This window comes from Biomphalaria glabrata, chromosome 8 (assembly GCF_947242115.1).
Source record: "Biomphalaria glabrata chromosome 8, xgBioGlab47.1, whole genome shotgun sequence".
Lineage (NCBI taxonomy): Eukaryota > Metazoa > Mollusca > Gastropoda > Planorbidae > Biomphalaria > Biomphalaria glabrata.
In genome coordinates, this window is record NC_074718.1 from 40,368,115 (window position 1) to 40,390,929 (window position 22,815).

At 35.5% G+C, this 22,815-nt stretch overlaps 1 protein-coding gene across 1 annotated transcript; it reads left to right on the top strand.

Annotated features, from left to right (window-relative positions):
- Positions 1-1,974: 1,974 nt before the first annotated feature.
- LOC106059774 (uncharacterized) lies at positions 1,975-20,536 on the top strand. The gene is made up of 6 exons (XM_056037396.1): positions 1,975-2,073; positions 3,530-3,628; positions 7,895-8,190; positions 9,227-9,413; positions 15,235-15,338; positions 18,241-20,536. Exons 2-6 carry the CDS (start codon positions 3,583-3,585, stop codon positions 18,619-18,621), a joined length of 1,014 nt encoding a protein of 337 aa, XP_055893371.1. The 5' UTR covers positions 1,975-2,073; positions 3,530-3,582; the 3' UTR covers positions 18,622-20,536.
- Positions 20,537-22,815: the final 2,279 nt, after the last annotated feature.

The window sequence follows — 22,815 nt, forward strand, 5'->3', positions numbered from 1 at the left end:
ACACTCCCATTCGCATCTAAAACGTTTTAATGTTGACGTTTAACAGCGTTTCAAAATTTTCGAGATGAAAATTTGATCCCAAAGTTATTCGTAACACTTTACAAAAAAACGCAGATGCAAGATAGCGATTTTATAAATGAAAATTATCAAAAACAAACCAGTGGTGTCTCTACCGAATTCGAATTTAAACACGTTTTCCGCTTTTCCCACATTAGTTTTAATTATAACAGATGTAGTGGAAGCCCAGCAATTATCTATTATATTTATCCTGATCATTTTGCGATATAATTTAAAATGTTTTTCTTATACTGCTAAAAATGTTCAGATAACTTTATCAGTAGCAGTACATTTTGAAATAATCATTTAACATTTTCAACGCAAATATTTTTTTTATTTTGTTCATAACACTTAGAAAGATAGATCTAAATTTACGTTTTAAATTCATCATAGGACTCACAGCGATTATAGGTTTTGGTGGCACATTTTAATTAGAAGAAGAATTGGTGGATGGGTATATTAAGGCTGGCCTTGAAAGATTAGAGTACTATACAATTTTTAGATAAAAGCACATCTTAAAGGAATTGCTACAATTTTACACATAATGTTATACAACTACTTATGAATTTTTGGGAGGCGCGGTGGCTGAGCGGTAAAGCGCTTGACCGGGGACCGGGGTTCGAATCCTGGTGAAGATTTTTAATTTCGGGATCTCCGTGCGCCTCCGAGTACACCCGGCTCTAATGGGTACATGACATTAGTTAGGGAAAAGTAAAGGCGGTTGGTCTTTGTGCTGGCCACATGACACCCTCGTTAACCGTAGGCCACAGAAACAGATGACCTTTACATCATCTGCCCTATAGACCAAACAAGATCTGTCAACCCTCTTTCTCCATTCTTATCTCTCATTTGTCTTTGATATAATTTCATTTGGATGTTCTTTCTGAAAATATTGAAGCCTCCCTGGGTGGACCACTTCGGGGGCCGATTTTGAGTTTGTGTTTCCACACAAACTGTCTTTGTAATCTTGTTGTTTTTAATTTTAAAAATATATACTTTAATTTGTTGAAAATAAAAGTTCCCCTCTTAATAAACACACATACACAAGCCAAAATGTTTATTAAAGAAAATGATGTGAAAAACAAACACACATTTACATTTAGTACGTGAAAAATATGTCTTAACACAAACACTCATGCAAAACATAGATATGAATAATTCTTTCAAAAGAAATAATACAATAAACGTACATAATGTATTTCGCGCCAAAACGTCCCGTCGCCAAAACGGCTCGCGCCAAAACGGCGGGGCCTAAACGGCGGCGCCAAAACGTTCTGCTTTGCCTGGAATAACACATGAGGACACATTACATCCTGTCTTTGTTTATACATGTAGATTCCAGAGAACACTGGCTGCTGTGTCAACTCGCTGGGGTCACACGTTGACCTCTACTTGTCACTGTTCATTTGTAACACTGCCCCCTTCTTAGATCTGTTCGTCCCGAACAGATTCTACTTCACAACGATACTGATGAAATCGATCGACGATCAAGTAGGAAGCTGTGATGGTTGCCCCCTTCTCAGAGATGTTCTTTCAATCTGGCCGTTGTCCATCTTCTTTCCATAGAAGAATGGGAGCCAAATCATCATTTTTCAGCAGTTCCTCACAAATGTTTTCATCAATCTTGGTATGGAAACATCGACTTTCAGATGATGACATTGGGCGCTCTTGTCGAGAAAATTCATCATCATTCTAACGAGTTCGTGCTTCACTGGCTGAGTTTTACATTTTCCAGCATCTTTTTACAGAGCTTCTTCAGAGATACACAGGTTCATCACAGTACAGCAATATTCTTTTAATGTTCTGACTTCCTTAAATAGAATGGTCTCATTGCAAAACAATATCTTTTCAGCTACCCATAGATAGATTGATGGATGTGCACATCTGCACACTTTGGCATAGCTATTTTATTTTCGCATTGTTTTTTTATTCCTTTCTTCCGTTTTAAAACTGTGCAATGTTTTTAACGCTATGTAGGCTCTTTGGGGCAAAAGTTTTTTTATTGCCCGTTCTCTGGTAGGTTATAGGTTTAAAGTTTACATACAGTGATACACTTTCTTATATATGTCTGGGCTCTCATTTCGCTGTAGTTTCATGGCGTTCCATATCGGCATATGCTAGGACAAATTTGCACAAAAGCTCCTTTCTTCCCTAGCGCTATAGGAGCATGGAATGGGTTGCCTAGATCTAGTATAGTTTGCAACAGAATAGTTAAGCTTGCCTGTTGTAGCTGTGCATGAGTTAATGGATTGTTAAATACAGGTGTGGAAGATCTATTCTCACTTTTATGTTGTCTGTACATAAATACGTAATGATGATAAGCATATGTAAACTTATTTTATTTTTTAAAAAACTCAAAACAAAAAAAAACAAAAAAACAACAAACAAGATTTTCGTAAACTGTAAATATTCATCGCATAAAACATTGTCAATATAGACTTGAGTTTTAGACATTTTACAACTTTGATCAACTTACTTTGACTGGTACAAAGTTAGATCACGTGATTTCTTACTTTAAATATGGAAATAAATGTAAGAGATATACATGTCAATGTTTAAGTTTTCTGTTCAATATTTTCTATTGCTTGTTTCCGTATTTATTTGTTACCTTTGTACTTCTTTAGACTTTAGGCATCAGGCTGACAAACATAAATAAGTGACAGACAGATATGTACAGACAGACAGAAAGGACAGAAAAAAAGCAGAAAGAATAGATAGATAGATAGATAGATAGATAGATAGATAGATAGATAGGTAGGTAGGTAGGTAGGTAGGTAGGTAGGTAGGTAGGTAGGTTGGTAGGTAGATAGATAGATAGATAGTTAGATAGATAGATAGATAGATAGATAGATAGATAGATAGATAGATAGATAGATAGATAGGTAGGTAGGTAGGTAGGTAGGTAGGTAGGTTGGTAGGTAGATAGATAGATAGATAGATAGTTAGATAGGTAGATAGATAGATAGATAGATAGATAGATAGATAGATAGATAGATAGATAGATAGATAGATAGATAGATAGATAGATAGGTAGGTAGGTAGGTAGGTAGGTAGGTAGGTAGGTTGGTAGATAGATAGATAGATAGATAGATAGATAAATAGATAGATAGATAGATAGATAGATAGATAGATAGATAGATAGATAGATCTAACTTTTTAAAGAAATGTATTAGAATATTATTAAGTGTAGTAGTTCATAATGGATCTATAGATATCTGAGGGAAGAGGGGATGAATGAATAAATATTCCCTAAAATTTGTTTCAAGAAGTTATTGTCTTTTTTCAAAGTACTATTTAATGCTTTTCTTAATTATTTCAAAAATTTAGACATGTTTTTAAAGATATAAAGTTGTCTGCCTTTGTTTTGTTTTGTTTGTTTGTTTTTAAACCTCTTTTAAATATCTCTAATGAATAAAAAAAAATGAGTCTAGACATGCAATATCATATATCTAAACTATTTTGTTCTATTAAGGTTCAAGAGCAGAAGGTTTGATGGTTAGAATGTAAGTGTGTCTTTAAGTTACCATGGGTCTACGTGGAATAATCCTACTCAATATAATAGGTATAATAGGTAAGAATTTTTTTTTTCCTGAAATATATTGACTTTCTTCACAAGTTTGTTCTTATTTGCAAAACATTCGCCTTGTTCACTGACGTTAGTTTGTGCGTTGCAAATTTTGTTAAGTACAAAATGGGCAATTATGTCTACATTAAGCCTGGACAATTCATCATTTTTTAATGCAATGCGAATTTTCTAGCATCTCTTATATCCGGTTACTTATCACTGAGCTGGTTATAGCCGGAAGTGGTAAGGGATAAAAGCACTCCACTACCTAACAATGCTTCCTAAAGACGTTCCTCTAACCACCAGCCCAAAGTCTGGCCTTCACTTGTGGCTCAGGAAATGTTTTCACTAGCAGAAGAATGGCGAATAACTGGCGCCAAGACCAGTATGCTTCGGACAGGAGGGGCTCGCTAGCCGTTGCTGGCTACCTACCTAGGAGAAGAAAAACTCTGAATTCAAACCTCTGTTGCATTGCAGCTGTACAAAGTCATGGGAACGGCTTCGGGAGTCAACCCTGAGGAAAAATAAGAAGCCGGTGACCCTAATCGCTAAACCCTGGCAGAGACTGCAACGCTACTGCCCCCAAACTGTATCGGCCTTTGCTGTTCCTTTAGATACATCAGCTGCGTGGAGAGAGTGAAACTGATATGTGGGCGACATTGTTCTGACCACAGCCTAGCGACTGAAGAAAGCAATATATATCTATAATATAAAGTTGAATGTACGGCGTATGTATGTATGTATGTGTCGAATAGAAATCAAAACCGTTTGACCAATCTGATTAAACTTGACAGAAATGTTCCTTGGGTACTAACTTGAACCGTGACGCATGTATAGTAGCCCTAAAACAAATTTAAGACCCTCAAAAAAAAATTGACCAACTCTAGGAAAGCATTATAACTTCATCGATCTAGGCAAAGATCGAATGGATCTAGATCTAATTTTAAGAACTACACTTCTCACAAATGGTTTTTAACTTTGACACATGAAAATACAAAATATAGTCCATTGATCTCATTATTTAATAAAATTGACCTACAAATTTGTGCTTCAAAAGCCTTTTTGCGGCCCCCAAAAGGGGAAAAGACGCTATTAGTTTTGTGCGAAATGTCTGTCCGTCTGTCCGTCTGACCGTCTGTCTGTCCGTCCCGTTTAGATCTCGTAAACTAGAAAAGATATTGAAAATCCGACATCACAATATTTTAGACCATTCAAAGTTCTGATGCAACGGCTACTTTTTTTTTTCTTAAAGCGAAAAATCTAATTTTTAAAATCAGTTGTGCAAGCAGTTTTTAAAGAGAAAAATCTAATTAGTATGCGTTATAAGTTAGACCTAATTTAAATTGAATAGTAAAATAAACTCCATTTTTCTGAACATTTTATTTATTGCAGAACACACATATTAAATTTTGTGTTTCAGGATTCAAATAAGAGATTGAGCCTTTTCAAAACAATTAGATCAATTATAAGACAGTTAGGCCAGTGGGGAGGCACGGTGGCTGAGCGGTAAAGCGTTTAGCTTCCGAACCGGGGGTCCCGGGTTCGAATCCTGGTGAAGACTGGGATTTTCAACTTTGGAATCTTTGGGCGCGTCTGAGTCCACTCAGCTCTAATGGGTACCTGACATTAGTTGGGGAAAAGTATAGGCGGTTGGTCGTTGTGCTGGCTACATGACACCCTCGCTAACCGTAGGCCACAAAAACAGATGAACTTTACATCATCTGCCCTATAGACCACAAGGTCTAAAAGGGAAACTAGTTAGGCCAGGTTCACATCTAACTTTACATTCACTTACACCTATGCTTTGATCTGCGGGACCGTTGGGGCACTACACAAGATCTGTTAACCTTCTTTCTCCATTCTTATCTCTCATTTGTCTTTGATATAATTTTATTTTGATGTTCTTTCTGAAAATATTGAAGCCTACCTGGGTGGACATCTTCGGGGGCCGATTTTGAGTTTGTGTTTTCACACAAACTGTCTTTTGTAACCTCGTTTTACATAAATTCGTTCCTTATATCTTCGAATTTAGAATTCCTGACGTACATTCTTTCATTAGACAATACCGTAATGTTACACATCTTTCTAATCCTAGGTATAAAACTTTAATTCAACTCTAAGATGATATAACTTCTCTTTGCTAAGATAGTTTTATACTTTAACACATGAACATACTAATTATAGTCCATTAAATTCAGTTTTTAATCAAATTAACATTAAAATGTGTTTTTCCAAAGCATTTTTAATACATTCGTTCGCTAAAGAGATTAGTCTTATATGAAGGCCTACAAGCAAATGCTTTTATTTGAAAAAAATGGATTTAAATCGATTAGCTATTTTGATAGCTCCATTCATACTATTTTTTACATTTACGAATTCCGCATACGCTTTACTTATAACATTATTTTTTCATTTAATTGTTTACAAAACACTCTCAGTGACTATATCAAAAGTAATACGCAAATTAAAACCCGCCGGTTTGCAATATTCATACATTTCAGGTTCCAAGCTTAAGCGTGGAGCTTCTGTTTGTTCTCCTTAATGTTAGAGGATACGTTGCTTTTTTGGGTTTTGTACTATTCTTGAGTACTGAACATAGAAAACAGGAATGACTGATCAACATTATTTTAACAAAGGCTTACCAATCTAGCGGAATCCAAGAATCCCTGCCACCTACGAAAGTGACCCCTGGAGCTATGATCTACATGTTTTGTCAACAACGAATTCGAACTTGAGGTGTCCTCACCAGTTTTATAATGTCAGGATTTTTTAATTACGAGATGAAAGTTATAGATCTAGTTGGAACATTGTCGAACACACAGCATCGCCCTCCTCTCACAAATTTGACCAAAGGAACGGCAAATGCACGATGCTGTCTGGAATCAGTAGAGTTGCAGTTTGTGCCAGTTTGAAGCATTTGTGCCAAAAGTTACCTAAGGGTCACCAGCTCCTGATGTTCCCTTAGAATGTTATCCTGGGCATTTTACATTTTTCGGGTATAGCTTGCTAGTTTAGGCAACAGTTGCTCGCTTTTACTCCTTCTACTGTTAGTTAAAATAGTTCTTATAGGCGCGATATCTGAATCGCAGGTCGAAGCAGTGGACATCAATCTTTACTACTGGGAATACAGTACTATGTGAAGATAGAGGTGACAAAAAAGGGGACCTCGAATAAGCAGTGGGATTTTAAAAAGTACCAAACAAAAAATGGCTGGTTCTACCACCAAAGCGAATGTGGATGGAAATGTCTCTCCAGAGTTAAAAATTATCATGGCTTTGTCGTTCTACTGTCGAAGGAGACCAATAGTTGACTTACTATATCTAGCTTCATTACAAGTATAGAGTTTATAAATATCTTTAAATACTTTTTTTTTTCAGTTAAATGCTAAAAATGAGTTTTTCTGAATGCATTAAACTAATAATGGTAGAAAAATATTTTTTTTTTAAGTAAGGCTTATTAAAGGGAAATAACTTCGCACTTACAACTATAACTCTCAACAAAGTAGAAGTTCCTATTATTCGATATCGATATCGAACCGTTAGTTAATTGACTAATTGGTTAATGTTTTGATTTGATTCATGTTTTATTAAGTTCAATAAAAAAAAATAATGTAAAGTTTGAACTTGATCAGAAAATGGGTGTGGGAGAAATGACGTTGTCAATAATCTAAAGGGACGAAACCCTCGTCATTTAGCCTTGTCTTGGAATACTGAAGAATTAATTTCCCGTAATGATATCAAACACAAATGTTATTAACAGTAATTCAACTAAATAGCTGGCTAATATTTTTGTTTTTAATGTCTTGTCTTTACCAATGAATAATTGTGCAAATATTCAATTCGATCTGAGAATCAGTGTGGGAAAAATAAAGTGCACTAACTTTTTACCAGACAGACTAATAAAGAAACAGACAGACATAGTGAACTGAAATACGTTTTGTGAACAGATAAGATGAAACCTAGATGTTATCAAATAATTCAACAATTATAAGAGAGAGAGAGAGAGAGAGAGAGAGAGAGAGAGAGAGAGTAGGCCTAATGGCTATTTGATTCTTGCAACTTATAACTATAAAGTTATACATGCTTTAAAAAAGCGATTACGATAACATTCACCCAGATATTTCTTTCTTTTCCCTCTCCCCCAGTCCCATTTTTGTATTCAATGCTATTCTAAATTTTATAACATGACTGATCTAAAGTAATTGATGCAATAACACTTTGAATATTTTTATTTAAAGTATTTTATGTTTCTCTTGTTCTATGTATAAAACAGGTAATGTCAAGGTCGCCTCGTTTCAAGACAACACAATCTACACAAGCCTTTCCTCCAGGTTGAACAAATCACCAAGTGGTGTTGCTAAATTAGCCACCATTATTTGCGAAGTGACCAGTGTGATTCAGCCACCTCCACCCCCAACGTTTCTCACATCTCTGTCCATTGAAAGAAAAACGCATGAAACGTATATCGACTCTGACGAATACGGTGAATCAGTCTCAACAATAGGACATTATGAAACTCTGTGTCAGTTAGAGCGATCAAAGTCTAGTGGTGAATTTAATTTAAGCAAAGTAAGTGAAATCAATTATCTTCAGTTTTGGATTTAATGAGGGGGGGGGAGGGGTTTGTTCTTTTATAGTAATGTACTATTTTAACTACATGGAATCCACATATTGATGAAACTGTAAAAAAATCAAACAAAGCATTAGGATTTATTATAAGAAATTTCTATAAATCAAATAAGAACATAAAACTAAAATGTTATTTAACCTTGGTTAGGCTAATAATAGAATATGCATCCTCCTTTAGGGACCCCTCAACTCAAGGAAACATTAAAAAAACTGGAACTGACACAAAAAAGAGCAGTGCGATTCATAACAAACGAATATTCACATTTGACTAGAGTAACACCTTTAGTAAAATCACTAAATATAGAAAGCCTTCAGGACAGAAGACTCAAGTAAAGTAGCAATTATACACAGAACAATGAACCATAATCTTCAAATACAAAAACAAAATTTAATAAAATACTCAGAAAGACACAAAGAAAAAGGCACATTCCTCATCCCATATGCTAGGACAAATTAGTACAAATGCTCCTTCTTCCCTAGTGCTATTAGAGCATGGAATGGGTTGCCTGAGCTAGCCAGGAAAACCAGTGACTTGGCAAAATTTAAGTCATTGGTTAATATGCATGACTAAATGCATGACGCGTAGGACGTAATCATCTTCTTTTTTAAAGTAACGTCTGTATTACATAAGATATGATAAGATAAGATTGATCTGCACAGCCAAATTTGGACATGATTTGCTAAAGGCCCTCTGGAGTGATATTAATACTCTGTATATTAATGATCTTGTATTAACATTCCATTGTTTATTAAGCTCTGTTAATTGAACAAAACCACCTCGAATCTAGAAGGAGGCTTACTTCTGGAGAGTCAATACATCTTCTGAAATTATCATAGCAGTCTGCCAACTCCAAGGAAATGTAGAGAGCAAAATTTAAATCTCTATATTGCATTCAAAGATTGGACAAGTTATTTTATCAGTCAGGCCTATATCATCTGCAATAATGTTTAAGTTCTGTTCAACTTTCATTTCTAGTTTTTTCCACCATCCAAGAAATGGACAGCTGAATACGAGATAAATTCTTTGAATATGACTACAATAAGTCTCAATCTAACACTAACAGACATTCAATGCCGAGATTCAGGCCCGTATCAGTGCATAACGGCAGTTGCGGACGAGACTGAGTTACGTAAAATGTCCGCTGTGAACTTAACAACTTCAGGTAAAATGAATTTAAATGTCCTTACTTCGTATCAACATGGTTTTAGGAAATTTACCCCCCTTAGCTACACAGTAATGTGATGTGGGAGACAAAACAAACGTTTTTGAAATAAATTGTGACATTTTAAAATGAAGCAATCTATGTATATCAATAATCGAATCTCATTTGGACAGCGTATCTGTGTTCAACATTTTTAAATGGATATATAATGTAAACAGATCTCTACTTTATCAACATCAGGATTGGCCTTGGGCATAGCCAAAACAGGCAGCCGCTTAAGCCATTCAATGTTAGAAGTCCGGCCCAATCATGAATGTCAAGAACTTTATATTAGCTCTTGATGGCTATACGTCTAGGATGATTCTTACTGATGTAATTTAACTGATAAAACACACATCACAGATGACTATGTATTAAAGACCACAATATTCAATAATGATATAAATCATGATCTCTGGACACTGTGACAGGTGGGGAAATGTGACGTGTGTTTGGCACGTTTTATGTCTAGGGGATGATTATTTTTGAAAGCAATCACACCCCCACTTATCAGCATATGAATCGGGAGCAGACACGCAACGAGACAAGCAATGAGAGATTGATACAAATGTTAAAATAAAGGATATTTATTTACATAAATATACATATAATAATAAAAAGGGGGAGGGTTTGCATCTATCTCTAGTATATTCTATGTTTAATCATCGCTCTTGCACCTAATAAGAGAGTATGTCACTTTGTCCTCTGACTTAGCTGGTATTCCTGTTGATGTCGCAGCTGGCTGTGTCCTGGCTTGAGTTTCTGCAGCTGGAGGTGGCGCTCTAGCGGATAGAGGGACGCCGGTGATATAGTTCTTGTGGAGTCTCAATCCCAAGTTCTAGTATCGGTAGTGGGCACAGTAGGGCGGGTGGCCGGATACCGTGGGCACAAGGTTACTGCGGGCAGAGCTGATCTGCCGTGGGCAGCGTAGTTGACAGGATATGTCCAGTGAGTTGCAGAGGGTTGGCGTAGCTATGACGTCTCACACAGATCTGGTCTATAGGGACGTCGCACCTAATAGCTTGACAGGTGGGCTGTCGAATAGGCGGGCAATGCCGATAGCGCCAAGTGGTAGAGTTGAGTAGATCTCAGTAGGCAAGTGCAGTGCTGAATAGCACTAAGCACATAGATAGTAGGTGATTCTTGATATCAAACAAATAGGCAATAGGCAAGTAGTTCTTGATAGCAAATAGGTGATTAATCCAATAGGCAAATAGGCAGGTAAGTAATCCGATAAATAGGCAGACACCTGAGGGAGGCTGCGGATAAATAAAGACAAGTTAGGACATGTCTCTCATGCATCTTATCGATGCCCTCGACTGAGGTGCATTCGTCAGATTGGTAAAATTGCTTTAGAGCACAATGAGGAGATGATGACAAATGGGATTTGGAAAATAGATGGCAGATAGTAGCAATATGGAAATGTACATAAAAGGGGAAATAATAATATAAGAATGTACATAGAAGGGGAAATAATAATCTCAAATAAACAACACAGGTGGATAGAGAAAGAAGGGGGGGGGGGAAGTGAAATGAGCGGTGGTCAGTGACCCAGATGGTTTGTTTACATATGACCGTGGGTCGAGAACAATGGAGCGTGCTTGAATGTAGAGTGTGTCCGTTCAAGCGGGGTAACTCTTATAAGAGTAAAATGAGTAAAGCGGAGATAATTCATATATCTTCTCTAAACGCAGTATCAGTGCGCTAGTAAAATTATCACGGTTGTCAGCCGAGATAAAGGAATAACATAAGATGTACAAATATATACATGGTTGCATCAACGATCAATTGAGCAACATAGCATTAATAGATTTCTTCTTCTTCATCGTTCTCATTGTTATGTTGGAGTGTTCATATGACTAGACCAATACATGAGATGAACTGCGCAGTGGTTTCCAAATCAGGGAGCTCTCCATATAGTTTTCTTTCTATTGGGGTGATTTGGGGCCAATGTCTTATACGGGCCTCTTGGTAGAGAGAGCAGTTTTGGAGGACGTGGTCGGCATTTTCTGGTGATACTCCACATGGGCAGATTTCACTGGTTCCAATTTTGAGCTTCCGGAACATGTGTTGTCGCATTCTGTTGTGTCCGGTCCTGAGTCGAAAGATTAGACGCTGGTCTTGTCGGGATAGCTTATAGTAAGCATCATCTTTCTTGTGATTTGGATGGGAGCTCGTCCATTTCTCATTTATTTTATCTACAATTAATTTCTTCATTTCTTCTGGATAGAGAGCAGAGTTTACTTGTGAGTTTGTTCTCCCACTCTTGGCGAGTGTGTCAGCCTTCTCATTTCCTGCTAGTTGTATGTGAGCTGGTATCCATTGAATGACAGTTTTTTTGCTGTTGTGGTTGAGCTTTGTGAGTGCTGTTCTGAGGTTTTTAATATAAGGGGAATCAGAGTTTTGCAGGCTTTGGAGGGTTGTTTTTGCGTAATAGATTAATGCAGTACACAAATAAATACATAGAACATGTTTATGTTTTCTACTTACGCCAGTGAGAAATACACAATGCACTAATTAAATATAAATGAACTAAGCAAAATACACATGATAAAATCCAATGGAAATATACACAGAGTAATTAAGATGGAACTTGTGATTAAGTTCGGCTTACCACCAGGTATTCCTCTAGGAGAAAGAATAAGTGATATAGTCCAGACTCGATAGCTCAGCTCGAATGAGAAAGAGAGGGTGATTTGAGTTGGTTTACTATATATATATGCCTGAAAAGTGTGGGCGGACACCGGAAATGTCCTAGGCTAAGAATTATCTTACACGTGGGTGGATTTGACTTAAGATGGGAGCGTCGAGAGGCACTTTGACTCGAGTAATCTCCTAGATCAAAGAGAGGCGTGAGAAAAGGGGGGGGGGGAAGGATTAGCTTGCTTTCAAACCAAGGTGGTGTAAACCGCGACCGTCAGTCAGACATCCGGCGGATAAGACAAAGGAGATAGTGTGATTATCTTTCCCCGATCAAGGGCAGATAAATGAAAGGACTGGCCTAGTTTTCTCCAAGGTGGTGAACTAAGTCTAGCCTGGTATAGAGGAAAAGGTGGGGCGGGTGGAGAATTTAGGGGTAGGATGGTGAAATAATCAAAATAAAATAAATAAATAATGAAAAATAATAATTAATGCTGTGATAAATTTGAGTGACTCTGACAGCGAGTTTTTGACTTGTCACAGACACAAATTTGCATACGAAAAATAAATATTTAATTAACAACTATAGTTACATATGATACGACAGTCTAATATGTAAAAAGAACAACAAAGAAGTTATTAATTAAAATACTATTATAAAGTTTAACTCATGTGATTCTAGAATTAAAAGTTAATAATCACATAGACATTGGTGCTTGGCTGTAGGTCACGATGAACTCTCCATTTCTCTTGTCTCTCTCTCTCTCTCTCTCTCTCTAGTCTCTGCACGGATCCTGGAACCCAACGTCACAGTCCGCTCAATACTAGAGTGATATCCCCTTGCGTAGCAGGCAAGGATACACCATATATAGGTCTACCGTCTCTGACCGTCACCTAAATTCTAATTAAACATAACACTAATAGTCAAGTATTTCAGCTTCATGCTTAAATAGTACTTCTTAACGTGCATTAAAACAAATAAATGAATAATAAATCATTTCGTCTTACCCCGAGCTCTCTAACAGAATGTGCACCTATAATGCTGTCTCCAATCAGTCACAAAACAACTGGCACTTGACTACTTCTAACATCGGTTTGGTCCAACACCAAGCCGTGGTTAACTAGTCTGCCATTTGTTTCGCTCTAACTGTTACTGTCTTTATAGACCCTAAAGTTATGTCTAATTAATTATCTAATGATCATGTTCTCACCCAGACTATTATCACAACATTTTCCCCTAGATCAGTGGTTCCCAAACTTTTTTGTCTCGTAGACCCCTTGCCATGTTTTTTGGTTTTCGGTAGACCCCCTGCTTAACTTGTATTGCAATTTTTGCAGATTCATAAACTCGTTTTTAAAACTAATTTATAACTGTATTGAGTCGAAGAGTGAAAAAGTAATTTAAAGCTACACCCAGGCTTATGTATACAGAGATCTATCTTTTTTGACTGATAAAATTTAAACCAAAAAAAAAAAATATGTATTGCTGGAATCACCAAACACACTAGAAATGTTGTTTTGTTTTTTGTTTTTTTTTGCATGTTCATCATTCGTTATTACGGTTATTATGTTTCATATAGAAATTTTTTGTTCTATGAAGTAGTCCTTCAAACATTAAATATTAATTAATTAATCAATTTGCCTTAATATCATTTTAAAAGTTTTCGAAAAGAGCAGTTTCTAGTGTATTTCTTGATTTTTCACATCTGGCTCAAATATTGGGCCCGCGGAGCTGTTTTCACTAACATGAGAAGGGTCAAAGACGAGTTACTGGTGCCTAAATCAGTAAGCTTTGGCAGGATGGACTCATTAGCCTTGGCTTGCAGCCCACCAAGCCAAAGGAAAACAGAATTCAATAATCTGCAGCTTTGCAGCTATACCCAAACATCGGAAAGGTTTCGTGGGTCAGCCCTGGGGGTTAGGCAGTTTGCAGCTTTAATGCTCATCCCACCGATGTGCCCTTGAACTATAGTGTTTCTCAAAGAAATTTGTTGCATAATAACAGATTTACGTTTATGTATAACAGTTTTTAAAACTACTTCAATGGATGGTAAAATCAATGTTTTAATTATAGTGTTTTCCATATTTGGCTATAGGTAAAGAGATCTTATAAGACACTCACAAATCACCATCTTTTCTATATGATGCTGAAGAAAGATTGTGTGGGTTTATTCCGAACTTTATTTTTGAGTTTTTGAAATTTTTTATCACCTTTATTTTTTTAACAAGGGTAGCATCGTCTCAAATAATCCTCCAGTGTAATTGGTTTCATATGGTCATAAAAAGGCACTTAGACAACCGCTTATTTAACCAAGGAAATAAATAATCTATGATGTAAAATCTAGATTTATTTTTGTTAAACATTAGTTACATGTAGGCAAAAGTAACTATTTAGATAAGTATTGAAATTAAATACAACAATTTTACATTTCAATAGCAGGACAAATATTTATAACTAAATTACGAATTATTTATACGTGCTTGAAATAGTTACATTAACGGAGTGTGAAAATTAAAGTTATAACTTGCTTAAATGAAATCCACCACCGTAGACCCCCATGGACATCTCATAGACCCCCAATTTACTTTTTCACTTTCATGGACCCCCTGGAGGTCTTCGTAGACCCCTGGGGGTCTATATAGACCACTTTGGGAATCACTGCCCTAGATCAACACAAGGCTCTGCTACATGTCCCACCGGTATCCCTGTCCCCAATGGTCTGCTAAATGACAGCTTGATCCGTGAGAGACCGTTTTACCATGCTTACACAAATAAAATAACTATTCTGCCACACACCTGTGACAATGAACATATAATTAAATATATTCATCTATAATATAAAGCAGAAAGTAAAGAGTATGTATGTGTGTATGTCCCGAATAGAAATCAAAACCGTTTTGACCAATCTTAATAAAACTTGGTATAAAGTTCCATAGGTTATTGCAGAGACCGTTGTGTACTTTTTATTTCCTACCACAACCGGCGGACTTTAAAATAAAGAAAACACCTAGTTAATCTGTCTCTATTAAAGACTGGAACGTTTAGATAACTCAAATAAACCCGACCCGACGTCGTGAGTCTTATTCGGCTAGTTTAAAAATATTTGTAATATATCAACTTACATAATACTTATTGTTACAGCTCCGATAATCATTGACTTGAATTTGGAACCGAATAATGAAAATGGCAAGCGCTCAGCTAAAATTGAACTCGGACTAAATGTTACATTGACCTGCAATATTAAAGTGAGTAACATTTTGATACAGTGGCGATGAGATATGGAAAAATGGGGAGGGGAGGGAGTGATACTTCACCCATCCTCTACATTTGATTGCTTGTAACATTTTCTCTAGAGTGCTCTTTCTCTACTCAAACACACACACAACATTTTCTCTAGAGTTTTCATTCTCTACTCAAACACACACACACACACACCATTTTCTCTAAAGTGCTCTTTCTCCACTCAAACACACACACAACATTTTATCTAAAGTGCTCTTTCTCCACTCAAACAAACACACACGATCATTTCTTAAGTTTTGAAAGTTCAATAGATTTGAAATTTTCTTTTACTTTTTATCTATTATTAACAGAAATCTTAATTATTTGAGACCAAAATTAATGCCCAATACCCCTTAAAGTATAAAAAAAAAACATGGTTAAAACAAAATTATTTCTTAATAGCAATCTTCTTTTTTAAAGCCAATATATATTTTCATGTCCACCTCTAGTGGACAGGCAGTCGTACCCTCTTTTTGAGGGTAGCTTGGCTCACTCTTGGTTCCCACTCGGTACCCAACTCTCACCTGTGGCTCCCAGAAGCTGTAGCATGCGCAGCGGCCACACCCCGGAAACGGCTTTGACTGGCCGGCTAAACCAGGTAGAGGGTATCTGACGTTTCCATGGCACTCATTACACTGAGGTTCTGTCAAACCTAGCATGTGAAGTCTGGACTTGGCGGCCTGTGCGTAACGTCACAAAACTAGACTAATCGAACAGAATGGCAAGTACCAGCACAGTGCTGTGGAGTACTCAAGAGCAGGACAAGACACACAGAAAGTCTCTTGTCATCCACTGCACCCAAACTTGTCCCCGGACGTCTTGACCAAATCTTGCTTCCGGAAAAGAACGGGCTTTAGGGCGAGAGAGTGAGGTCGACGTGTTGCGCGAATCCTCACTTTAATCCAAATTGCAGCGCAAGTCACTTGTCATCCCCCCCCCCAACACAACCAGCTGGAATAACCTGCCCAGTGTGCGGCCGAACATTCTGGGCTCACATAGCTCTCACCAGCCACATGAGGAGGCATAAAACCCCAGTGCAAAGCCTTCAGCCCCCTGGATGACAAAGTGGTCATCATCGAACCACGATGGACGAACTATATATGATATTTTCATGTATCTATTATTTTAGCGCAAAATACAACTAACTCACTGATTTATTTATCATGCAATCCCCTCAATAGTCGTACGGATTTACATGACATTTCGCACACAGGTTTCTTTGATATCTTAGGTTTTCGCTAAATACAGTTTTGTCTCATTTGCGACCTAAACTCCGTGATTCGCGAAAAAACCTCAAGCTCTCTTTTAAATCTTTTATTTAACTTTCAGTATTTCAGTATTTCCCCAAAAGTACAAAATCAATGTGTAAAGCATAAACAGAAATTGTAAATTACATATTTGTTTTTTTTGTTTTGCTAAGTAAATTATTTTTATTTCTCTTACATCATAGTGTATTTTCATGTCCAATACTCTGTAGTAAAGAAAAAATAGTATAGCATTAAAATGAGTTGTTTTTTTAATGGGTTTTTTTCTCAACAGAAAGCAAGGAAAGACAATGCTTTCGCATAATAGTATCGAAAGGATAATTCTAGAGTCTATTTCTATTTTTTTTCTGGGACTTAACATAACAGTGTGTCATAACTTTTTTCACTAACATTGCAGGATGTCTGCAGCTAGTAATGTCTGGTCCGCGGATGTAGAAAAATTTGGAAACTATTAAAAATGAGTGCTTTTCTGATGACGGTACTTGTTGCATTCAGCTAGATCTAGATCTCATTTCCAAATTATCATATAGCGAATTTTTAGTAGAAATATGAGGCATTTGTTGACAAAGAAATCTCTCTTGAAATGTATGGAATAGACTCACCTTGCTGATCATTGCTATGACGCAGTGTTGAGCTATAATGCTTTTAGCAGCCATCAATCCAAAGTACTTTTATGTTAGTCATTTTCTTATTATATTCTTACATAGTAGCGTAGTAGACACATTTTAGTGTATCAGCCCTTTTTTAAAGAAACAGAAGTCATAGGCGAAATTCAAGTAAAAGTTGAACAAATCCATTTTGAGATTTTGTTTTCAGCAGAATATCCAAATACGCTAAAATGAAAACTATTTTTTTTTACAAAAAAAAAGCTCATTATGTCCGCTAAGAGATATAGAATAATCATAATAGAAAAAAGTTTCTATTAATTATTTAGGCTATGGCTGAAAAAAAAACAAACTTTTAAACTGCTCATTGCAGCTGAAAAATTCATATAAAAATCTCTTTTTCAAAATTGATAAAATAGTCTTTATTGCCCTGTCTATTTAGATATATGACAATATAGTACACTTACGAAAATAGAAAAATATTGCTTTAAAAATAACTTATTATTGATATTTTAAAAATGTTTTTATGTATAGACTGAAGCTTTTTAAGGAAATACTGAAAATAAAATACAAAGGCTTAAAAGAGCTTGTGATTTTTCGTGAATTGTGGCTGTCAGGCTGCGACTCTGTCAAAAAAATGTTCTAGGTGAGTCTAGGAGGTAAAAGGGACCTGTGCACGAAATTTGAAGCGGATCTGTACGACAGTTTAAGAGATCTCTTGATCAATGAATCAGTCAGTTGTATGTTACAAATATAGAATAGATTTAAATATTGAATTATAAAGGCGAACAAAAGCAAGTATATATATATATATATATATATATATATATATATATATATATATATATATATATATATATATATATATATATGTATATATGTATATATCTATATAGGTATATATAATTTCGTTTATGCTACTTAAGGTTTTAAGGTTTGTCGTATTATTTTAGTAATTCTGTTTCTATATTATGAACTCTATTGTATATGTCCAGGGACAACTAGACCTAAAAATATTTTGGGAATTCGCAAATCGGTCATCGGATGAGGAATTCTATCTAAAGGAATTTATATCTAAGGCTGGGAAAAAATGGGTTAGCGAAGCTGGCTGCGTGGTCAGGTCCTACACATCTGAGATTCACAAAACAGTACAGCGATACGAACATGGAGCCACATATCACTGTTGTGTGATGAACAGCGAAGACAAGCTAATAGCGAGAGAACAATTCACTATTTGGATTAAAGATTTGCCTGACCAGAATAGAGACCAAAGAGACGACAGTGACAACCATAATGGAAAGGTCTTGTTTACATTCCTGTATATGAAACAACATTTAGCCTTTCTTCTTACTATTTATATCTTTGTAACTGACTAAGAATATATAGAGGATTTAAAAATTATTTTTTTTTAGAAATGTTATGAAAAATTATGAAATCTGTTGTGGGGGAGGAAACATTCTTAGGGCACACTGGTCACTTGAATTTTGCCCCCAAACGGATTTCTTGCATAAAGGCTAAATACACATTATTGCACAATTGTCAATTTCTCATGTATAATTTGTTGCTGATAGTTTGGAATCGAAATTCACGTTTCGTTGTGGCGATTTTTTTTTATATTTCCTTTTGCATTCTTAATGTTTTAATTACTAACTTCACGCAGGGCTGCAAGAAAATACAATTTTTAGTTTCACTGGTGCTTAGTCATGTAAACTCATTAATTTTTAAAATATCTCATCATACCTGTAACACACTAAAGCTAATCCAACATTAAAAAAAAATTATAATTCGTTTGACATAACATTTGTTAGGAAGGAAACTCTTTTTTTTTTACTAGTGTACTATTTTTCATAACAGTTTTAATTTCATTTTATTTTATCTAGCTCACTAAGTATTATTAACAACATAATTAAATTGTATTTAGTTGTGTATATTCATTATTATTGCTTGTATTGTAATTTTATTGATATTTCCATTTTTTTTTTTTATTTCAAAAAAATTATAGTATTCTAATCTTTGAGGACCAGTGCTTTATTACCCATGCACCAATTGTTCTTCTAATTAAAAATTTGCCACCAAGACTTGGAGTCAATCTGAGTACCTTGAAGAATATTGAACATATATGTAGAAACAGCTACCTATTTAGACCATCTTAATTTAGACCCAATCGACCCAATGGTCCAAGTGAAAAAAGACGAAGCGGTTGAATTTGTTTTGTAAGAGTTGTGTTTAGTCTGGAAATAGTGCTCTGTCTATTTGGCACAAGAGGGTTAATTGTAGAGGAAAAAATTCGACATGAAAAAAATAACTTTACTGTATTATCTCATATCTAAATATTTGCATTGAAATTATACAATTGTCAATTCAATATGTACTGGTACTGATAAAAATATATCAACATTTTAGCAGTTTTAAATAAGGTAAATAGTTTAAATAATATCGCATAATGATCAGGATAAACATAAGGGCTAATTAACGTTAATTAGACACATGGACATTGTGGGGTTTTCGTCAAATTTGTAATGAATTGTAACAACAAACTTCTTCAAATTTGAATCTGGCATTAGTAGCCTTAGTTTGATCATGATCATTTTTTAAAAAATAAAATCGCTTTCTTGTATCTTTGTTTGGTTCAGAGTTTCAGGAATAAATTTGGACCACATTTTTTATCTTGGAAATGCTCAAAACTAAGCAATTAATTTTAAATGCGATCGGGAGTGTGGGAAGTTTAAAGAGTTTATTTTCCCTTTCAAATCTTGCAAGCTATAGGACAGATGATGTTAAAGACATCCGTTTCTTTGGCCAACGGATAAAGACTAGGGACCCATGTGGTCAGTACAATAGTGCAACGACCAATAACCTTTACTTTCCCAAACAATAGTCGGGTATCATTATAATTGGCTGGACCCGGGAGGGGGGAGGAAGGGGGCGCTTTAAAATTACAAATTTCTAAATCAAAGTCTTCACCAAGATTCGAACCAAGGACCCCAGGTTCGGAAGCCAAATGATTAATCATTTAGCGCCCCCTAACTATGCACTACTGTTCGCGCACGCTTTATAAATTGGCCACCTCTGATCTAAAAGCAAAATGTATATTTTTAAATTGTTTAATAAATGTGAAAGCTTGTTATATCATGCCTTGTGGGGGGGGGGGTGTGTTCAAAACCATTAGTCTTGTATTAATGACTATTGTTTTCTGTGCTAATCAAGCACATTTAAATATTTTATAACAGTTTTAAGGTTTAAATAGTTTAACTTTGAATTAACAATGTTTCATTAAAGTTTTAAGATTAAATGGTTTAACTTTGAATTAACAATGTTTCATTAAAGTTTTAAGGTTAAATGGTTTTAACTTTGAATTAACAATGTTTCATTAAAGTTTTAAGGTTAAATGGTTTAACTTTGAATTAACAATGTTTCATTAAAGTTTTAAGTTCAAATGGTTTAACTTTTAATTATTCATGCGTTTTAAAATACTGATACTTTAAAAACTGATACCCTTGCTACGCTACGGTTTAAAAAGTTGGTAGATGTGACACCAAAAGCCCGGACCGCATTACAACGCTTCTCTGCCCCAACACAAATTTTTTGTCCTCTAGTTCTATGTCCTTTTGTTTTTTTCTCGTCCATACTTTTAATTGAATCTTATCTTATCTTATATGATACAGACGTTACTTCAAAAAAGAAGATGATTACGTCCTACGCGTCATGCATTTAGTCATGCATATTAACCAATGACTTAAATTCTGCCAAGTCACTGGTTTTCCTGGCTAGCTCAGGCAACCCATTCCATGCTCTAATAGCACTAGGGAAGAAGGAGTATTTGTACAAATTTGTCCTAGCATATGGAACGGGAAATGTACCTTTATCTTTGTGTCTTTCTGAGAATTTAATTAAATTTTGTTTTTGTATTTGAAGATTATGGTTCAGTGTTTTATGTATAATTGCCTGCAACTCCTATTGTAGAGTCTGCACTACCAATTGTTATAGGATATCTGCATTTCTACGTCTCGACAGATCTGGGAAACCACAAATTCTCGACCTTCTAGCATTTTTTGCATTCCTTGAAGAGCTTAATAAATGAATGCTCAAGACAATTTTATGCACGCTTTCTCAGTCTACACCAAAAGCCTATTATTTGAATATAATAAAGTGTGGAAGATCTACACATCATTTAACCTGGGTGTTTTTTCTCATGGGGAAGGAGGGAGGGACAGGGTAAAAAAATGTTTCATTGTTTTTTCCATTAGTTTTTAGGAGAAACACAATCGCTCTATCTTTCACTATATACAACTCTTTGCGCTGATAACTCATAATTAACTCATTCTCATACTTGCGGTGGAAGATAAAATACTAAAATTTTAAGTAAAATTCGAAGTAAAGTATGTCAAGAAACAGAATAAAGTTTCACAAGAGTGGATAAAGAAATATAAAGAAGTATTCGAAGTATCACATTATTATTATAGCTTTTTTTATAGCGCTACTTTCATGCTTATAGCATGCTCAGAGCGCTTTTGGTCCAATCTCATTTGTGGACCAGTTTGGGGGGGGGGGGGGGTTATGTAAGAGTTGGTTTACGAGGTGCTGCCTTTAGGCTCAGTAATAAAACTCTGCCCGAGTCGGGTGTCGAACCTCGAGCCCGCTTCTAGGTAGCCAAGTTAAGCCAAGTTCAAGCGCACTTAGCCTCTCGACCACATAAGACTGACGTCACTTGCAAAACCTGTTTATTAATGTGTATGCAGAGTTTCACCATCACACTATGAAGAATTAACAAGAACTTTAAGTGGAAGGATGTACTAATATGTTTCTATTACGTTATTATTTTGTGTTAATGCTTTTGTGAGAAGTAGGCCCACTTGACAGGATGTGACGCAATACAATTATAGTCTACCAATATCTTGTTTTATCAACTCAAAGTCTCCTTTCATGGACCTCATTCACCAAAACGAACCGTCACGTGATAATATTGATTACACAACGAAAAAAAAAAACTGTCACGTGATAACCTTTGTTGATTAAAATTAGATTGTTCAGGTCTTTAGTCTACAATATCCGTGTCATTTATTGTCTGCTTGAGGCTGTCAACTCTCTGATTGGTGGAACTTCAATGTTGGGAGTACAATAGTTTGTTTAAGCTTATCTTCACTGTATCTTTGTTAGTTCTTAGTTGGTAAAGATATTGTTGGTTTAGTTGAGCTTATAGATAGATAGATAGATAGATAGATAGATAGATTAGATAGATAGATAGATAGATAGATAGATAGATAGATAGATAGATTAGATAGATAGATAGATAGATAGATAGATAGATAGATAGATAGATAGATAGATAGATAGATAGATAGATTAGATAGATAGATAGATAGATAGATAGATAGATAGATAGATAGATAGATAGATAAATAGATTAGATAGATAGATAGATAGATAGATAGATAGATAGATAGATAGATAGATAGATAGAGAGATAGATTAGATAGATAGATAGATAGATAGATAGATAGATAGATAGATAGATAGATAGATAGATAGATAGATAGATAGATAGATAGATAGGTAGATAGGTAGATAGA